Source organism: Aethalodelphis obliquidens, unplaced genomic scaffold, assembly GCF_003676395.1.
Source record: "Aethalodelphis obliquidens isolate GAN/ISIS:26980383/991018 unplaced genomic scaffold, ASM367639v1 scaffold72, whole genome shotgun sequence".
Taxonomy (NCBI): Eukaryota; Metazoa; Chordata; class Mammalia; order Artiodactyla; family Delphinidae; genus Aethalodelphis; species Aethalodelphis obliquidens.
Window position 1 is genome coordinate 8,000,728 of NW_020838016.1, and position 20,197 is coordinate 8,020,924.

A 20,197-nucleotide genomic window follows, 5' to 3' on the forward strand; every position below is an offset into this window, starting at 1 on the left:
CCCGTTGCGGAGCACAGGCTCCGGACGCGCAGGCTCAGCGGCCATGGCTCACAGTCCCAGCTGCTCTGCGGCATGTGGGATCTTCCCAGACCGGGGTACGAACCCGTGTCCCCTGCATCGGCAGGCGGACTCTCAACCACTGCGCCACCAGGGAAGCCCCCTACTCATCCATTTTTAACAGCAAAACTTCAAGTTCTACCCATATATGGTAAAAACTGTATAATCCCATTTGCTTTGTGCCTGGACCTCTACACTGGGCCCAACCAACCAGGGCCTGTAACTCAGCTGTCGTGGGGGTGAATCGGGAAGCCTGCTGATGTGCCAGACCATGGCCTTAGGGAGTCCCCGGGGTGTCAGAGAGGTGCCTCAGCAGGTGACACCCCAGGGCACCTCTCCCCCAACATGACAACCAGAGCAGCTCTGTTTTATCCATTTTGTATGATATCAGGGCAAAAGTTCTGTTAATGAAATGGCTGAACATGTCTGAAGAAACATAGTTCTAGACATGCACCCCAGAAAGTACCACCCTGCCCTCTGCCTGAGTCTCATCTGCTCTTGGGGGAGCTCATCACACACTTCTCTGCTTGTGGCTCTGTCCCCAGAGACCACCTCATCCCTGCCTCTGCTGGGGCCTCTCCTCCAGTGCTCTCTGGACCTTGACCTCCCTAGAGTGTCTAGCTTTGCCTGTTCCTGACAGTGGCACCCCTCTGGCCTTGGATGAGAAGGGCTTTCTGCCCTAGCTCCTGGTCTGGCTGAGTCCTACCCCTACTTAACAAATAAAGCAGTGGGAGATAAAGAAGGGGATGGTTCTAAAAATTAGAACCTGTTAAGGGACAGACAGAGAGAACCCCCATTGTGGCTTTGGGGAGGAGTCAAGGCAAAGAATAGGAATGGCCAAAAAAGGAATAAAAAGGCAGAAATAACCCTGAGGGTTGCAGTAATCAATAGCATCTGTTCCTCAGACAGAGAGGAATTAGAGCCACATGTGGACCTGAGCTCTGCTGTACATTTTCAGGTCATTTTTTTTTTTCCAGACACTAAAAGTAGTGCAGAGACTTGGAATACATGCCGTCACTTAATAAGTTTGGTCTAATTTAATACAAATTCTCTTAATAAAGTCTGTGTTGAAATTATTCTGCATCCCTGGGGGTCTCTGCTGCTGGGAGAAAGAGGCACGTGCTAGCACAGTCCGCCTTACATTCAAGTGGCATTTCCCGAGGGGTTCATGAAGCTCGGTCCCACAGTTTCCTCAAGGAGGCCAAGGTCCAGTTTGGGAAACTGCGTAAACCATCCCCACAGCACCACACTGAAGAGTCACAATGCACATGTGCTTATTCAAAGCGCTCAAAAGCCTGCCAAGAAACCAATCAGTTTGACATTACTTAACCTATGTTTCTCAATCGTATTCCACTGTGGAACTCACTCTTTGTGGAATAGTGTTCTCGGAGCACTGTTTGGGAAACATCTCATTGGAGTTATTAATGCAGATCTCCACCCACTACTAGGGCATGAGTTTGCAGAAAGTAAGGACTATCTGCTTTCACAGATTCTCCTCCCCGTCTCTTTCCTCCTACTTCATGTCCTGGAGAAGGTCAATAATTAGTGTTTATTGAATTATACCCCATTTTTGAGTTTGTTTTGACAAAGGCGTATGGTTCATGGTCTGACACACAGGGATGACTAACAAGGTGTCTCTTTGCATTGTCTGTACTAAAAAATCAAGAAAAGGTGATTCTAAGACCTGGAGTTCATTTGACATGAGGGTATATTGGTTTAAAGACAACACAGATGGGCTTCCCTGGTGGCGCAGTGGTTGAGAGTCCGTCTGCCGATGCAGGGGACACGGGTTCGTGCCCCGGCCTGGGAGGATCCCACATGCCACGGAGCGGCTGGGCCCGTGAGCCATGGCCGCTGAGCCTGCCCGTCTGGAGCCTGTGCTCCGCAACGGGAGAGGCCACAGCAGTGAGAGGCCCGCGTACCGCAAAAAAAAGACAACACAGATGAAATCAGCTTTAAAATTCATGCATTCATGTGTGGAAACACAGTATAACTGAGTTACAATTTTAACGTTGAATCTTATTCTGAAAGTAATATTAATTAGAAAATTTGGCAAGGGTCTTAGAGTAAAAACAGTGTCATTTTAACTTCTCTGAGAGGCACACCAGAGTGGGGAGAAAAAAACAGGAGAAGGCCACTGAAAAAAGAGACAGAAAACTCACGTGACTCATTTCAGAGTCCCTTGGTTCTTGCTGTCACCAGAACTAGTGGCCAATTTTGAGTTCCTGCACTGTGCTCAGCTCTGGCTTGTCTTCTGTTTAACAACCCTATGGTGTGGGTGTGATTATCATCCCCATTTTGCAGATGAGGAAACTAAGACTTAGAGAACATAAGGGCCTTGGGAAAGGTTACCTAGAGCCTGGATTTGCACCCAGGTCTGTGCCACCCAGAGCCCTCACCCTTAATTATGCTGCTACCTCACCTCTGCTTCTAGGGACAGGTAAAGTCAGATGGTGTTTCACGGCCAAGTCAGGAAGACCAGAGGATTCTGGAATCTGGGGTCAAACCATTTACCCAAACTCCCTGCGCATTTTTTCCCACAGATCAGACAAAATCAAGCTGAGGCCAAAGATAACCACAGGCCCGTCGCGCATTATGGTTTAATGGGAGGGTTGAGTTTGGAATCAGACGAGAATTCCAGACCCTCACTACTGCTGCTTATCTGCTCTGAGCCTTTGAGGACCATGTCTTGCCTCTGTGGTCCTGGAGAGTGGAGGGGCCACCCTGGGTGATATATGAGGGCCCTTCTAACTCCATCAACTTAGGTCCCCAACCCCAGAGTAATGACTTTTGTGGTCATCCCATAAGTCGTATGTTTCACTCACTTAGAACATGCCGTGTAAATGTTTGCTGGAAAGGCTGGAGGGAGGGAGACATAAAAACCAAAGGATAGAGAAAGCCTGCTGAGAATGCGTCATGGCCAGCCCTGATGGCAGAGCGTCCCTGTCCACAAGTCCCTGCAACTACAGTTCAACCCCCGGGGTTGCACGGACCGTTTTAAAAGCCGCAGCGTATGGGGGTCTATTACACACTTCACTTAGTCTTTGCATTCCGTCACTGAAATGAGGAAATGAGAGAAAGCAAGATTTCAGATGGTCTCACCATTTGCATTGCTCAAAATTGATATCCAACCATCCATGAAATTGTGTTCATTGAGGAGTGTCCCCATCAATAAACCATGCACAGAGCAGCCTCCAACTCAAGCAAGAGGGAACGCGGCCCCCACTACTTTCCATGGGTTTCTCAGACTAAATAGCTGTGGGAATAACAGCAGGAAAAGAAAAAAAAAAAAGATCACAGCATCCGCATACGCTTTGCAAGGGGAAGAGACTTAGTACCTTCGCACGACACAGATCTTTTACTCAGAGGAAGGTGAACATGACTGATTCTAAAGCTACGTGAACAGTCGATGGGCTCACCTCCCAGTGGAAATAAAGCTGAGGGGGAATTCATTCCCAGTGCAAACTCCGACCCAGAATAACGCAGGTAACGTTAAATCACACTTGCCAAACACTATTATTTTTCAGGACAACTGTGTTTCCCAGCAAACTTGGCACAAATCATTGAGAGTTGCTTCTGAAACCATTCAGTGTCTACAGAACCCAGTGTCATTGGACATTCTCCCCCAGCCCCGTGTCAGTTCCAACCTGTCCCCATCGTTCTGAAGCACCCCAATTATGACATCCTCCAAGAAATGCTGCTCGAACTCTCCCGGCCATATGTACTGTATGGCGTGGAGGTCAAAGGCTTGGGGGCAAGCAAGACCTGAGTTTGAATCAGAATTTCGCTAACTTCTGCCCGTAGGGCATTAGGCCATTTACCTACTTAGCTTTGAAAACATCATCTGTAAAAGGAGTTGTATGTTTAGCAGGGAAGAATCTGGATTCACAAAAAGAAAAGTAGTTTTTCCACATCCGTCTTAGTTTCATTTCAAGCCCCTCTTCTATCTGACTGGAGGAGATTTAACCTTGGCAAATTTGGAATTCTCCCATTTCCTTAGGGTGCTCGCTGATGTCAGGGGGCTGGATTGTAGAAGGCGCTAGGGTGTCAAGGGGCCTCCAGTCATCTTTCCATGCAGGTATCCACTGAAATAGTGCCCATCTCTTTGGTCCTCAGTCACTAATGGTCCTTTAGGGCCATGAGTGCTCTCTGTATTCCCTTGCCTTACTTAGGGGCACAGAAATACCTCTGCTGCTTCTCATGTTCTCTGTGAAACCATCCATGGTCCATCTGTCCAGATATGCCAGGCTGGCATTCCCTCCCAATATCACACACCCCTTCCAGGGCTCAGCCCAGGTGGTGGGCCTCAGGTGCCCTCACTCTGCATCTCTTTCATCTTATCCCCCCACCCCTTCCCTGCCACCCGCCAGTCTGGGGTATCATTTCCTAGACTGGGGAAAGGCAGATTTTCTTCCTCTATTTTCCCCCAGATGTTGAAGATACCCACATCGCCCCCACCCTCCTAAAGGTTTAGGATTCTGCAAATGAAAATGAGGAAGAGATTCGGCTTCAAGCCCCATCTTCTCTTCCCCCGTCACAGCCCTCCCTGCGGCAATGATCACAAGGCAGAGGTGCGTTTAAGTGGAGGGTAAGTTGGGAGAAATCAGAAGAAGAGAGGCATATTCTTATTCACTTGATAAATATTTCTTCATAATGGCCCAGGAGGCCAGGTTTGATTTTGGAATTCTTTTATTAAAAATTGTGGCTTCAGAAAAAAATAAAGAAGAGAGGCTATGATCTCAAAAGTACTATCCTGCCAATTAAGCATTAAATAAAATAGTATATAAAAGAAATTTGCCATGTTTTAGGGACCTAATACTAAATCATGGATGTTATTTTTCCCCCCTCTGATCTGTTGGACACATTGTCTAAATCACGTTTGGAAATTAATCATGCACTGCCTTAGAACACCTGCTGTACTGGAAATTTACCCATATTTTTATTTTACTTTTCCAGTGTCTATTCTCCCAACTAAATGTGAGCTCCTAGGGAACACAGTCCCATCTTATAATCAACTGAATCAAACAGAAGGCTAGGCAAACAGAAAACACTTTAAAAATGTGTGCAGATCTAACCTGAGGAATCCAAAATTGTGTTTGCAAATATTTAGAGAAGGTTCTTTGTACTAGAAATCAGGTTATTTTCTTTTCTTAAAATAATTCACGAGCATGTGTATGTCTAAATGTTAGCAGGGGAGCCATGTGGTGTGTGCAGACACCCTAGATATTAAATAGAAAGCGATTTTTCAATGTATCCATTATTTTTTTTAAATCCTACATCACAACCACCTCTGAGTGCAAATATATTTCCAATTTTTGCTGGCCTCCTATTGCAAAATGCTAATAGAACTGCGTTCCTGGAGCTGCATCACTAATAGAGTGCATCACAGATCTGGGATTCTTGAGTCAAAAATAGGAAATATGGATGTTTCGCTGAACGAAAATACTGTGTAGGAAGATGTCTTGGCAACCAGGAGAGTCACAGAGTGTGGTCTTTAAGGATGGAGCTTCTGAGTGAGAAGTTGAGGGGGCCTGGATGGCAGACCACAGCGGCTCTCTCCAAGCCACATTCTAGACTGGGCTGCCCAGTACCACTAGTTTGCCCAGTTAGTCCTGAGCACAGATGGATGTACTCACTCTCTAGAGCCCACATTTCACCAATTCCTGCTCATGTGACCTTGGCTACTTTCTCCTCTAACCCCAAGTTTCCTCTGTAACTATAGAATAAGTACCTACCGGAGGAATCCAGCTCCCTAACTTCAGACTATACTATAAAGCTACAGTAATCAAGACAGTATGGTACTGGCACAAAAACAGAAATATAGATCAATGGAACAGGATAGAGAGCCCAGAGATAAACCCATAAAAATATGGTCACCTGATATTTGACAAAGGAGGCAAGGATATACAATGGAGAAAAGACAGCCTCTTCATAAGTAGTGCTGGGAAAACTGGAGAGCTACATGTAAAGAATGAAATTGGAACACTTCCTAACACCGTACACAAACTCCAAATGGATTGAAGACCTAAATGTAAAGCCAGATATTATAAAATGCTTAGAGGAAAACATAGGCAGAACACTCTATGACATAATCACAGCAAGATCCTTTTTGAGCCACCTCCTAGAGAAATGGAAATAAAAACAAAAATAAACAAATGGGACCTAATGAAACTTCAAAGCTTTTTGCACAGCAAAGGAAACCATAAACAAGACGAAATGACAACCCTCAGAATGTGAGAAAATATTTGCAAACGAAGCAACTGACAAAGGATTAATCTCCAAAATATACAAGCAGCTAATGCAGCTCAGTATGAAAAAAAACAACCCAATCTAAAAATGGGCAGAGGACCTACATAGACATTTCTCTGAAAAAGATATACAGATTGCCAACAAACACATGAAAGGATGCTCAACGTTATTAATCATTAGAGAAATGCAAATAAAAACTACAATGAGGTATCACCTCACACCAGTCAGAATGGCCATCATGAAAAAGTCTACAAACAATAAATGCTGAAGAGGCTGTGGAGAAAAGGGAACCCTCTTGCACTGTTGGTGAGAATGTAAATTGATACAGCCACTATAGAGAACAGTATGGAGATTCCTTAAAAAATTAAAAATAGGGGGCTTCCCTGGTGGCGCAGTGGTTGAGGGTCTGCCTGCCGATGCAGGGGACACGGGTTCGTGCCCCGGTCCGGGAAGATCCCACATGCAGTGGAGCGGCTGGGCCCATGAGCCATGGCCACTGAGCCTGCGCGTCCAGAGCCTGTGCTCCGCAATGGGAGAGGCCACAACAGTGAGAGGCCTGCATACCGCAAAAAAAAAAAAAAAAAAAACACTAAAAATAGAATTACTATATGACCCAGCAATCCCACTACTGGGCATATACCCTGTGAAAACCATAATTCAAAAAGAGTCATGTACCACAGTATTCATTGCAGCTCTGCTTACAATAGCCAGGAAATGGAAGCAACCTAAGTGTCCACTGACAAATGAATGGATAAAGAAGATGTGGCACAAATATACAATGGATTATTACTCAGCCATAAAAAGAAATGAAAATACCTAGAAACAAATGACAATGAAAACACGACAACCCAAAACCTATGGGATGCAGCAAAAGCAGTTCTAACAGAGAAGTTTATAGCAATAAAATCCTACCTTAAGAAACAAGAAAATCTCACATAAACAACCTAACCTTACACCTAAAGCAATTAGAGACAGAAGAACAAAAAATCCCCAAAGGTAGCAGAAGGAAAGAAATCATAAAGATCAGATCAAAAATAAATAAAAAGAAATGAAGGAAATGATAGCAAAGATCAATAAAACTAAAAGCTGTTTCATTGAGAGGATAAACAAAATTGATAAAACATTAGCCAGACTCATCAAGAAAAAAAGGGAGAAGACTCAAATCAATAGAATTAGAAATGAAAAAGGAGAAGTAACAACTGACACTGCAGAAATACAAAGGATCATGAGGGATTACTACAAGCAACTCTATGCCAATAAAATGGACAACCTGGAAGAAATGGGCAAATTCTTAGAAATGCACAACCTTCCGAGACTGAACCAGGAAGAAATAGAAAAAATAAACAGAACAATCACAAGCACTGAAATTGAAACTGTGATTAAAAATCTTCCAACAAACAAAAGCCCAGGACCAGATGGCTTCACAGGCGAATTCTATCAAACATTTAGAGAAGAGCTAACACCTATCCTTCTCAAACTCTTCCAAAATACAGTGGGGGAAGAACACTCCCAAACTCATTCTATGAGGCCACCATCACTCTGATACCAAAACCAAAGATGTCACAAAGAAAGAAAACTACAGGCCAATATCACTGATGAACGTAGATGCAAAAATCCTCAACAAAATACTAGCAAACAGAATCCAACAGCACATTAAAAGGATCATGAACCATGATCAAGTGGGGTTTATCCCAGGAATGAAAGGATTCTTCAATATATGCAAATCAATCAATGTAATAAACCATATTAACAAGTTGAAGGAGGAAAACCATATGATCATCTCAATAGATGCAGAGAAAGCTTTTGACAAAATTAAACACCCATTTATGATAAAAACCCTGCAGAAAGTAGGCGTAGAGGGAACTTACCTCAACATACTAAAGGCCATATATGACAAGCCCACAGCCAACATCATCCTCAATGGTGAAAAGCTGAAACCTTTTCCACTAAGATCAGAAACAAGACAAGGTTGCCCATTCTCACCGCTATTATTCAACATAGTTTTGGAAGTTTTACCCACAACAATCAGAGAAGAAAAAGAAATAAAAGGAATCCAAATTGTAAAAGAAGAAGTAAAGCTGTCACTGTTTGCAGATGACATGATACTATACATGGAGAATCCTAAAGATGCTACCAGAAAACTACTAGAGCTAATCAATGAATTTGGTAAAGTAGCAGGATACAAAATTAATGCGCAGAAATCTCTTGCATTCCTATACACTAATGATGAAAAATCTGAAAGAGAAATTAAGAAAACACTCCCATTTACCATTGCAACGAAAAGAATATAATATCTAGGAATAAACCTACCTAAGGAGACAGAAGACCTGTATGCAGAAAATTATAAGACACTGATGAAAGTGATTAAAGATGATACAAACAGATGGAGAGATATAACATGTTCTTGGATTGGAAGAGTCAACATTGTGAAAATGACTCTACTACCCAAAGCAATCTACAGATTCAATGCAATCCCTATCAAACTACCGATGCCATTTTTCACAGAACTAGAACAAAAAAGTTCACAATTTGTATGGAAACACAAAAGACCCTGAATAGCCAAAGCAATCTTGAGAACGAACAGAGCTGGAGGAATCAGGCTCCCAGACTTCAGACTATACTACAAAGCTACAGTAATCAAGAGAGTATGGTACTGGCACAAAAACAGAAATACAGATCAATGGAACAGGATAGAAAGCCCAGAGACAAACCCACGTACATATGGTCACCTTATCTATGATAAAGGAGGCAAGAATATACAGTGGAGAAAAGACAGCCTCTTCAGTAAGTGGTGCTGGGAAAACTGGACAGGTACATGTAAAAGTATGAGATTAAAACACTCCCTAACACCATACACAAAAATAAGCTCAAAATGGATTAAAGACCTAAATGTAAGGCCAGAAACTATCAAACTCTTAGAGGAAAACATAGGCAGAACACTCTATGACATAAATCACAGCAAGATCCTTTTTGACCCACCTCCTAGAGAAATGGAAATAAAAACAAAAATAAACAAATGGGACCTAATGAAACTTAAAAGATTTTGCACAGCAAAGGACACCATAAACAAGACCAAAAGACAACCCTCAAAATGGGAGAAAATATTTGCAAGTGAAGCAACTGACAAAGGATTAATCTCCAAAACTTACAAGCAGCTCATGCAGGTCAATAACAAAAAAACAAACAACGCAATCCAAAAATGGGCAGAAGACCTACATAGACATTTCTCCATAGAAGATATACAGATTGCCAACAAACACATGAAAGAATGCTCAACATCACTAATTATTCAAGAAATGCAAATCAAAACTACAATGAGATATCATCTCACACCAGTCAGAATGGCCATCACCAAAAAGTCTACAAACAATAAATGCTGGAGAGGGTGTGGAGAAAAGGGAACACTCTTGCATTGTTGGTGGGAATGTAAATTGATACAGCCACTATGGAGAACGGTATGGAGGTTCCTTAAAAAACTACAAATAGAACTACCATATGACCCAGCAATCCCACTACTGGGCATATACCCTGAGAAAACCATAATTCAAAAAGAGTCGTGTACCAATATGTTCATTGCAGCTATATTTACAATAGCCAGGAAATGGAAGCAACCTAAGTGTCCATCACCAGATGAATGGATAAAGAAGATGTGGCTCATATATACAATGGGATATTACTCAGCCATAAAAAGGAATGAAACTGAGTTATTTGCAGTGAGGTGGATGGACCTAGAGTCTGTCATACAGAGTGAAGTAAGTCAGAAAGAGAAAAACAAATACCGTATGCTAACACATATATATGGAATCTAAAAAACAAACCAAAAAAATGGTCATGAAGAACCTAGGGACAGGACAGGAATAAAGATACAAACCTAGTAGAGAATGGGCTTGAGGATACGGGGAGGGGGAAGGGTAAGCTGCAACAAAGTGAGAGAGTGACATGGACATATATACACTACCAAATTAAAAGAGATAGCTAGTGGGAAGCAGCCGCATAGCACAGGGAGATCAGCTCGGTGCTTTGTGACCACCTAGAGGGGTGGGATAGGGAGGGTGGGAGGGAGGTGCAAGAGGGAGAGGATATGGGGATATATATATATATATACCTATAGCTGATTCACTTTGTTATACAGCAGAAACTAACACAACATTGTAAAGCAATTATACTTCAGTAAAGATGTAAAAAAATAAATAAAAAAGAATAAGTACCTACCTCCCAAGAGTTTGATGAAGATTCAACAGCATTGGGCACATAGTTCATGCCACTCATTGAGAGTTGTTGTTGGATCTGCTGCTCCAGGTGGGGGACTAGGCGGGGAAGGGATGACCACCTGGATGCCTTGGACAGTGGCAGCTCTACCATTCAGACCCAGGCTCACACCCTTCTTCCTGTAGATCAACAGAAGTGTCGCTTTACTAGGGCAGGAACATGCTAATGGCTGTGAGGAGTGCCGTATCTATGAGGGCTTCGAGGGCCGAAATCCAAAGACCCCACATTGGCTCTCCCATACCCAAAGCCATGGTCACCTCAGGTCATCCCTCAAAGCCAAATGTGTGGACTGATCACTTCAACAGAGGTTTCTCCTTTCATTTCCAATGTGAAGATGCTCTGGGTGTCAAGTAACAACGGTCTGAGTTAAAGCAGCTTAAGCTGTAAAGATGGACGATTGGCTGCCCCAGCTGAGCACACTCCGTGGTAAAGCAGTGAGGAGGTCTGCTCAGGGTTCGCTCAGCCTTCTCTGCTCTCCTGGCTCCGCCCCCTCCAGGAATTGCCTTGGTTGTCCCTGGTCTGCTTGCAGGATGGCTGCAGCCGCTCTCAGCCTTCTATCTTCACATAATGATCTCCAGGGAAAGAGAGCAAGAGCAGGTTCCAGAAACTTTCTAGAGAGAAGATGGAAGCTCTTTTCCCAGAGGCTGCCAGTCAATTTCCCCGCTCAGCTCACTGGCTTAAATTCGGTCTTATGATTAACCCTAGACCAACTCCTATGGCTTTTTTGGATGCCAGATGCTGATTGGCTTCATCTTGGTATGAGGGGTCCCAAGTATAGGCCTCATTCTGTCCCTGGAGCAATGGAGATGGAATAACCTTTGACTAAACAGAGTCCATCCCTGGAACTCAAGTCAACCCCCCAAACCTCAGGGCTGCCATTGCAAGAGGACAGGAGTGAGATGGATGCTGGAGAGGCACCACAGGTCTACAACTCTGCTGGACCATCTTCTTCAATTCAGCAAACAATTATGAAGCGTCTCCTGTGTGCCAGGCAGGGTGCAAGATGTTTGATGACACAGGGACAGGGGCTCATGTTATTGAGAGGGATAAATGAGCCAACTTGTGCAAAGTGCCTGGGGCAGCCCTCAGCCCCAATACCTGTTTAGTATTGTCTTCTTTACAATGAATCCTGCACGAGTATTCCCTGCCATCCAGGAGACAGACTTAAAACAATAAATTCCAGCAGCATATGGAGAGGGGCAAGAGTAAGCCTGTGGGTGGCATAAAGGAGAGAGCTGACTCAAGGAGTATGTAGAAGCCTGGCCTCAGGAAGTATATAGCCCACTGGTTCTTAATCTTGACTTCATGTTTGATTCACCTGAAAGAGATAGAGGAATGGATAGAGAAGATGTGGTATATATACAGAGTGGAATATTACTCAGCCATCAAAAAGAATGAAACAATGCCATTTGCAGGAACATGAGTGGACCTAGAGATGATCATACTAAGTGAAGTAAGTCAGACAAAGATAAATATCATATTATAAAATCACTTATGTATGGAATCTAAAAAAAAAATAGATACAAATGAACTTATTTACAAAACAGAAAGAGATTCACAGACATAGAAAACAAACTTATGGTTACCAAAGGGGAAAGAACAGGGCTAAGGGATAAATAGAAGGTTGGGATTCACACATGCACACTACTATATAGAAAATAGATAACCGACAAGGACCTACTATATAGCACAGGGAACTACACTATAGTCAATATTTTGTAATAACTTATAGGGGAAAAGAACCTGTGCCATATAACTGAAACTAACACAATGTTGTAAATCAACTATACTTCAATTTTTAAAAAAACTCCCCACACCAGTTAGGTCACAATCTCTGGGGGTGGGACCCCTCACCAGGGTCAGTTTATCTTTTTAAATATCCCCAGGTGGGGGCTTCCCTGGTGGCACAGTGGTTGAGAGTCCGCCTGCCGATGCAGGGGACACGGGTTCGTGTCCCGGTCCGGGAAGATCCCACATGCCGCGGAGCAGCTGGGCCCGTGAGCCATGGCCGCTGGGCCTGAGCGTCTGGAGCCTGTGCTCCGCAACGGGAGAGGCCACAACAGTGAGAGGCCCGTGTACCGCAAAAAATAAAAATAATAAATAAATAAATATCCCCAGGTGATTACAATGTGTAGCCGAAGTCAAGAACCACCCCTTACAGGCTATTGAAGACATAAAGCACAAATACATTAACGAACAATGCTGAGCTGTGAGGGTGCATTAAAATGAACTATTGTGTTCCAGGCTCAGAGCAGGGAGAGGGCAAGGTAGACAGGGGGCCTAAGGGGCCTTGAAGAACCAGTGGGATCTGCCTGATCCTCTCAGTGTGAGAGGAACGGGTGTGAGCAAATGTATGTGTGCAAACCTAGAGGGTGTATCAGTCTGGACCCAGCCAGGAGAGAGAAACCACACAGTAATTTCAACAAGGAAATATAAAAAATTATTAACTATAACAGCGTATTAGAATAAGGAAGGATTAGCTGCTAAGTAGAGACAACTCTGAAGGCTATAGGAATGCAGATATCAGGACACCCACCCTCCCTGGGGCTAAAAAAGAGCACCCTGTGGAGAGCCCTCTGCCACCCAGGCAGAGATCCAGACTTGGCTGACACAGCGTGGCTCACTGAAGGGCAGAGAAATCGCTGTGGTGGTACTCCGGCAGAACCTTCCAGGAACCTGCCCTCCAGATGCTGGGGAAAGCTGTCCACAGGGAGGTTTCTCATGGAGCACACGGATGGGGGCCACGGCTGAGACAGCGCAGGAGAATCAGGAGGCAAAACCCAGCAACGTCCCCTACAAGCAAGTGGAGGCTCAGAGAGGCAGCAGAACCTCCTCAGGGAATTAGCAAAGCTGGATTTCCACCCAGATCCATCTTTCCTGTACGTTCAGCCACCTCTCTGAACAAACAGAAATGCAAGATCCAGACTAAGATCGTTGACATAAGCTGCCCAGGGATGGAAGGGGTCTGTGCTCCGTGAAGTCAGTGGGGAGGGCTTCGTGGAGGAGGTGAGGCTTCCAATGGACCTTAGGGGGGCTTTTATTTTAAGGAAACGAGGGAGAAAAATGACAAGAGGTGGCTTCCAGGCTGCCTTTGCCACACAAGCCGCGTTGATCAATTTCACATGCAGAAGAGCCGACCTGGGCTCAGACGGGACTCAGCACAACCAGTAGAGGGAACAGTAAAAAAAAAACTCTTGGGTGACGAGAAGAAGGTCCGAGGTAGAACAGAATCAAGGAAGCCCTTATATGCCAGAGAACCTCGATCGGAGCTGATGTGATATCAACTCACTGTGAGACAGCCAGAACCCAGGGACATGGGGCTCCTAGGACCCCTCAATCGCATGCCAGCCTCTCTATGGAATGAATACAGGAGAGCAAATGCCAGCTCTGCAGTCACATACACCACTAGAGTACCAGCTCCAGCATTTAGCTGTGTGTCCTGGGGCAAGTCCCTCAACCTTTCTGAGTCCCAGGGTTCTTCATCCGTCAGTTGGAAACAATGATCCCTTCTTTGCAGGCTCGCTCAGGTGAAGTCCCCAGCACACAGCCTGGCACACGGCGCGTCTTTCATCACTGGCAGATTCTCCCTCTCCTACTTTTACTCTGTAGGCCCTTCCTGTCTTTTAAGACCTCCCGTGCCTCTGAAAGTAAATGTTTTAAATTCAGGCATTCCAGATTCCTAAACAGGTGCACCTGGAGGAGTGCCAAGGTCTTGGCGGCCAATGACATCCTCTCGAGACTCGGGCTTCACAACTCTGTGCTCACCACTTGGAAGGAAAAGCTCGGGTTCAGGGGATGCAGCCACTGTGTTCTTGGCTCCCCAGCCAGATGGCGCCTTGAAGTGACGTTTCCTACCCAATGTCCGCAGGGCAAATAACGACGCTTCTTTATCTTTTAGGAGGAGAAGTCACCAAGCCGCGCTTTGCTCAATTCTTCCACGGCAGCCTGGCCAGTCTCACCATCCGCCCTGGCAAAATGGACAGTCAGAAGGTGGTTTCCTGCCTGCAGGCCTGCAAGGAAGGGCTGGATATCAATTCCCTGGAAAGCCTGGGCCAAGGAATAAAGGTAAGGAAGGAGTCAGCATCGCTCCCGGTGAGACGGTGCTTTGGGAGGCAGAGGCTGCTAAACACCAGTGCAATCCTGGACGCGGAGTCATTTCCTGCCACGTCACACCGAGCTGGTACCATGGCAAAGGTGCTGCCACAGCAGGGAGATCGGTGACCGTGACCGTGACCGCACAACAGACTCTGTGCCGTCTCCTGAAATTCCTAGATGAAGCCCTCGAGTGCAGTCAGTTCAGTGCATAAAAGCAGGCCCACGTTCAATGTCTACCCGGAGGGAGTTGCTATATTTCATTGTTTCCTGGGTTGGGGGGTTGCTTTGTTGTTTATTTGCCCAAAGGAACTGAGGGAGCAGTTATACAAGCACAACTTTCAGAAATACAGAAAAGTAGGATTAAAAGTTTGGACCATGGAAACTACTAATTACAAAGGAAGGTCACCCCGGGGTGGGTGGAATTAGAAAGCAGATGCAGAGGTCACTGGGTCTTATGTTGTTAAGTTGAGGCCCGGACTGGGCTCCAGGCAATGTCTGGCTGCCAAAGGGAATATGAACAGATTCACAATTTCGTCATCCACACAACATAAAACTCTTCAAACAATCCAAGGGAATCCAAGCTGCATTTTGAGAAAAGCTCCTCCTGAGGGGCGCAGGATATGGCTGACTGTCCTCGTCAAGGACTTCCCCGCCCACGATGGGCGGGGATAGATCTGGCCTCACCTGGACCGAGGAGCGCCTGCCCGCATCAGGCCTCGGGGTCCTGAGCAAAGAGCAGGGTAGACATTATCACAGCCCCCGCTCCATCATAGCGGACCCCAGTGACAGCAGGCAGCCCCTTGGCCTCCTCTCTGGGAGTGAGGGCGGCCCACCCTCTGTCTCCAGGGACACAGGACAGCCCCATGAGGCCCCGGCGGCTGTGAAGGTTTCCCAAGGAGGGAGTGACCAGAACAGAGGTTTCCCACCACCTCCCATCCGTCCCCACTCAGCACTGCCCATGGAGCTGCCCGGCCTCCCCACCCCAGGCCTGCGTCTCCTGGACAGGGGTCACCACTCCAACAGAGGGCCCTCTCATTTACACTCTCAGTGGCCAACTGCTTGTGGGGCTCTGACTTGGGCTGGCCTTGGAGGGACCAGTGATCTGGGCAAATCACGCCTCGACTTCACGTTGCAGTCACTTCAGCAAACATTCCGCGGACACCCGTCTAATTTGGCTCTGGGCTGCAGAGAGGGACACGAAAATGAATGTTCCAAGATTACTGTCTTTGGGGCATTCAGTGGCCCAAGCAGACACCTGTAATCCAGTGCTCCAATGATTATGAGCACCGACATTTACTGAGGGTCTCCTGGGTACCAGGCACTGTTCTAAAACCTTTATGGGTTTAACTCACTTAAGCCCCAGAACCACCTATGATAAATGTACCATGAATCTTCCCAATTTGCACATGAGGAATGGAGGCCTGGAAGAGAAAGGAAAGTTGCCAGGGATCCCAGAGTGAGTCAGGAGCAGAGCCAGAACGTGATCCCAGGCAGTTCTGCTCCAGAGCTTCAGAACCGGGAGCAACAGCAGGGAGTAAAGGCTCCTCGGAGGAGGTGAAGCCTGAGCGTATTGTTTAGGACGGGTAAGAACCAACCAGGAGAGAGGCAGGCAGTGGGTGGCAAGGGAGAGGGCAGGGCGGTCACTCTAGGCAGAAAGCCAGTGTTACAAGTGCCCAAACTGCAGGAGGCAAGCTAGAAAGCGGGACCAGAGAGGTAGGCAGAGGCCGGGTCACGGGGCCTTGTTAATGTCTGGTGTTTACTTTTTTTTTCTGTTGGCAACAAGCAACCATTGAAGGGCTCCAGGCGAGGCAGCATGATCTGGACAGGCGTGGGGTTCAGAATGCTCACCCTGGAGCCCTGGTCAGAGGGGGAAGATGGGAGGAGTACACAAGCAGGGTAAAGCATGAATGACCTTCCAGAACACTGTTTAAAATGCATGAAACACATACACACAGGTGCTCTCGATAGCTAACCACCTGTCTGAAGAAAACTCACAAGACCGCCTGTACTGCAAAGGCCAGCATTCCACCTGTCAATTTCATGGCAGCTGGCCCAGGCAAGCCCCTCGTGGCACATTTCATACAGATATCCTCACAGGCAGAGCCTGGGGTCTGATCCTTGGTCTACTATTTGTATTGTTCCCTCAGGGTTTTGTCAAGCCAGTGAAATCTGTCCCCCGACAGATCCAGAATCCGTCCCCTCTCTGATTCTGGATTTGCTCCCTGCCCCTGCGTGGATCTTCTCTGCTCTAGACCATCCCATGGGGCCACAGTTGCAGGATTCCAAGCACCACAGCACAAATAAACCAAAGATGCTGGACTCACAAGCCACACATTCTTAGGACTATAAATTAAGAACCATAGCAATCCCTACATAGCGGTCCTAGCCTGTGAAAGAGGAAGTGCTAAATGAAAGGGCACCCAGAGCTGTGGGGAGTGGAGGGGGCTCATCTGACTTTTTACAATACCACCTGCTCAGAACCAGTCACTGCAAACGGTCCTTTCCCATCCTTAGGGCGCGGCGGGCAAGAACTAGTTCACTGTATGAGCAGTTAATGAAAACACACACGATGTTACGGTGCACCCACTGGGGGCTATTTTAAGCTCATTATCCCTACTACTCCTCACAACAAATTAAATATTATGACCCCATTTCAGAAATAAGGAGGTTGGGGCTCAGGGACTTGGCCAAACTAAGTCTAGGCTCTTTCCGCCACAAGACTTAGATGAGAAGGCATTCTTGAAAATTCTTTAAACTGCTTCCAACCTGCCTTTCCTCCTTCGTCCCTCATTTCTTTTTTGAATAATGACTAATACTTTCTCTGCTGGCTCCTGTCCTCCTCCCTCCCCTCTGGCTAGTCCAAAAAGTGAGGGCCTGCCACGATTAAGAAAACATCCCGTCTACTCACAGGGTCCCACGTGGGTTCCTCGTCTCACTTGTCTTCCCCTGGATCATGCATATTTCCAGCTATTTCTCCAGCATGTCTGGAGTCATCACATGATCGAGGTGGTTGTTGTTATGTATCCATACGAGACACTGTGGAATCGCCACATCCCTGAAGAATACACGCTTCTGATTTTCATAGCGTCATCCCTGCCAAATTGTCATCTCTAGTGTGGAAGAGTGGGAAAAAGCAAGAGCTTTGGGACAAAACCCTCCTAGGTTCAAAGCACAGTATGGATATTCATGACCTGGGTGACCTTGGGCAAGGTACTTTAATCCTTTAAGCCCCAATTTCCTTGTGTGCAAAATGGACTTAGTATTATTTTGTAGTGATGTAAGAATTGAATAACATATATTTTTTTATATATCCTTACATATATTTATATATCAGATATAGCAAAGAGACACATACAGATGAGATATATAGATATAGATATACATCTAGATATAGATACAGATCTCCCCTAGAAAACCTGATAACTAGGCTCTCAACAAAGCACAGTTCCCTTCTCCTGCTGGGCTGACCTTGCACTTGGCATTGCTGATGCCCCAGCTTCTTTTGAAAAGTAATCCTGGGTGACAGTTGCAACAGAAGAGCCTCTATTGCAGGGAATCTTCATCTGTCCCAGCCCGGAGGAGCTGGCAGGGAAGGCGAGGTGCCTGGAGGGCCACAGCCAGCCTGTCCTCAAAGAACAGGCCAGGGCTTTCGGCAGGGACTTCACCGATGTCCCAGCCTGACCCTCCAGGACCGCTGACCATTCTGCTAAGACCATCTGTCTAACCGCTTCTTGGTTCAAAGAAAGGAACCACTGTGGCTACAGCCCAGCTTTCCAGGGAGAGTGAGTGCTGTCACCTTTTGCTAGGTCCCCAGGAAGCCATCTCCTGCCCCTGTGGAAATGCCAATACCATCCTGTGTCTCGCAAAACCAGAGACCGACCCTCAGGCATGCCACGAAAGACAACACAAACATACAAGCAAGACCTATTCTAGTGGAGGGTTTTATTGATCCTGCAAGAACCGTGTTGATGGCTAGCCAGTGCCCACCTCAAGCCCTGTGGCAGTCCTTGGGGTGCTCTGGCAGCCAGACTTGGGTATTCACTAGAGATCCAACACATTTTCTAACCTGTCCTCTCCCTAGGAGGCTTCAGTGGGAGTGCCCTCTGCTGATGCCACGGGCTGCTGCCCAGTCCATCCTCCTGGATGAATTGCTTGATTTTCCTGTTCAGCCCTCATGCACGGCTCAGAGATTGGCCTTTTCTGCAGGGGGCATCATCTTGTCTCATGCTTGTCGTGTACTGGACCCTCTAGATGCTGAAAAAAGTCAGTGGACCTTGCCCTCGAGGTGCTCACAGTCTGCTGGCGGGGGGCACACAAACAGGCAGATAGCAAAAGCACCAAAAGACTGCTACAGCAGGGGTTGGCAGGACGGGAAGAGTGCAAAATACATGGAAACTTCAGTGGTATATTTAGAAGAATGACTTTCAATCTGCTCAAATGAGAAATGGATGATCTGTAAAACACTCAGAACTATTGATGATTCACCAGCATGTGGCATCTCCACGGCTGAGCACGCTAAGCTAGTGAGTCAGCCCCAGCAAGAGAGAGACCAACAAGAGGCCGACTGTAGCGTCACCTGTGCATATGCCCAGGGGCTCCTGAATCCAGCATAGGGAACAGTGCTTGTGACCAGACGTCGCAGCTCAGAGAGACCCTGCTCAGGGCTTTGAGGACAGGAGGAAACTGGATCATAGGGAAAGAGGAACAGTGAGGGCAGCAGGGGACCATTCACTCATTCATCTAACAGGGGCTTCTGGGGCACTAGGACAAGGTTCTGAGATTCTGGGATAACAGTCAGAGCCCCTGTCCTCAGTGAGCTCCTAGTCACTGCACTATAATAATTATACTACCATTTCATAGCACTATAGGAGTTCAGTGGGGACCTAAGTGAGGGAAGCTGGGGAGGCTTCAAGGAGGAGGTAACAATGAAACAATCACATGATAGTTGAAAGAGACAAAGACTGAGCTATCAGTTGGCTGGGGGTCACCATGCAAGGGACTTATTATGCGGGACAATGGCAGCACAGTACTCATGAGATAACTACCTCCTGGTAGCGTCTGGACACAGAACAGGAACTCTTGTAAAGACATCCGAGTCATATCAGGGAAAAGCTAATATAGATAGATTTTCCCTTAAAAGCTTGAAAACATACTCAATCTACTTCATGGAAACAGTAATGCAAAATAAAACTACACTAAGATAGTATTTATCACCTATCAGATTGGCAAAAGTCCCAAGTTTGACAGCACGCTCTGCTGAGGTTTTGGAAGAACATTCTCATACGCTATGAGAGGGAGAGCATATTGGTATAATCCCTAGCAATGGAAAATTTGCAACATTTGTCAAAATTTAAACTGTATATACTCTCTGACCTAGCAATTTCCCTTGTAGGGATTTATACTACAGATATATTTACACACTTAGGAAATGTTATATATATAAGATTATTCATTGTGCCATTATTAGTATAAGACTGGAAATAACCCAGTGTTCACATTATGAGACTGGGTAAGTAAATGATTTAAT

General features: G+C 46.0%; 1 protein-coding gene across 1 annotated transcript in view; it reads left to right on the forward strand.

Moving 5' to 3' along the window:
• CLSTN2 (calsyntenin 2) overlaps positions 1-20,197 on the forward strand; it is a 638,322-nt gene that overhangs the window by 605,945 nt on the left and 12,180 nt on the right. The window contains exon 10 of the mRNA XM_027091653.1: positions 14,474-14,640. Within this exon, the coding sequence (XP_026947454.1) occupies positions 14,474-14,640 (167 nt within the window). The remainder of the gene's footprint in view (positions 1-14,473; positions 14,641-20,197) is intronic.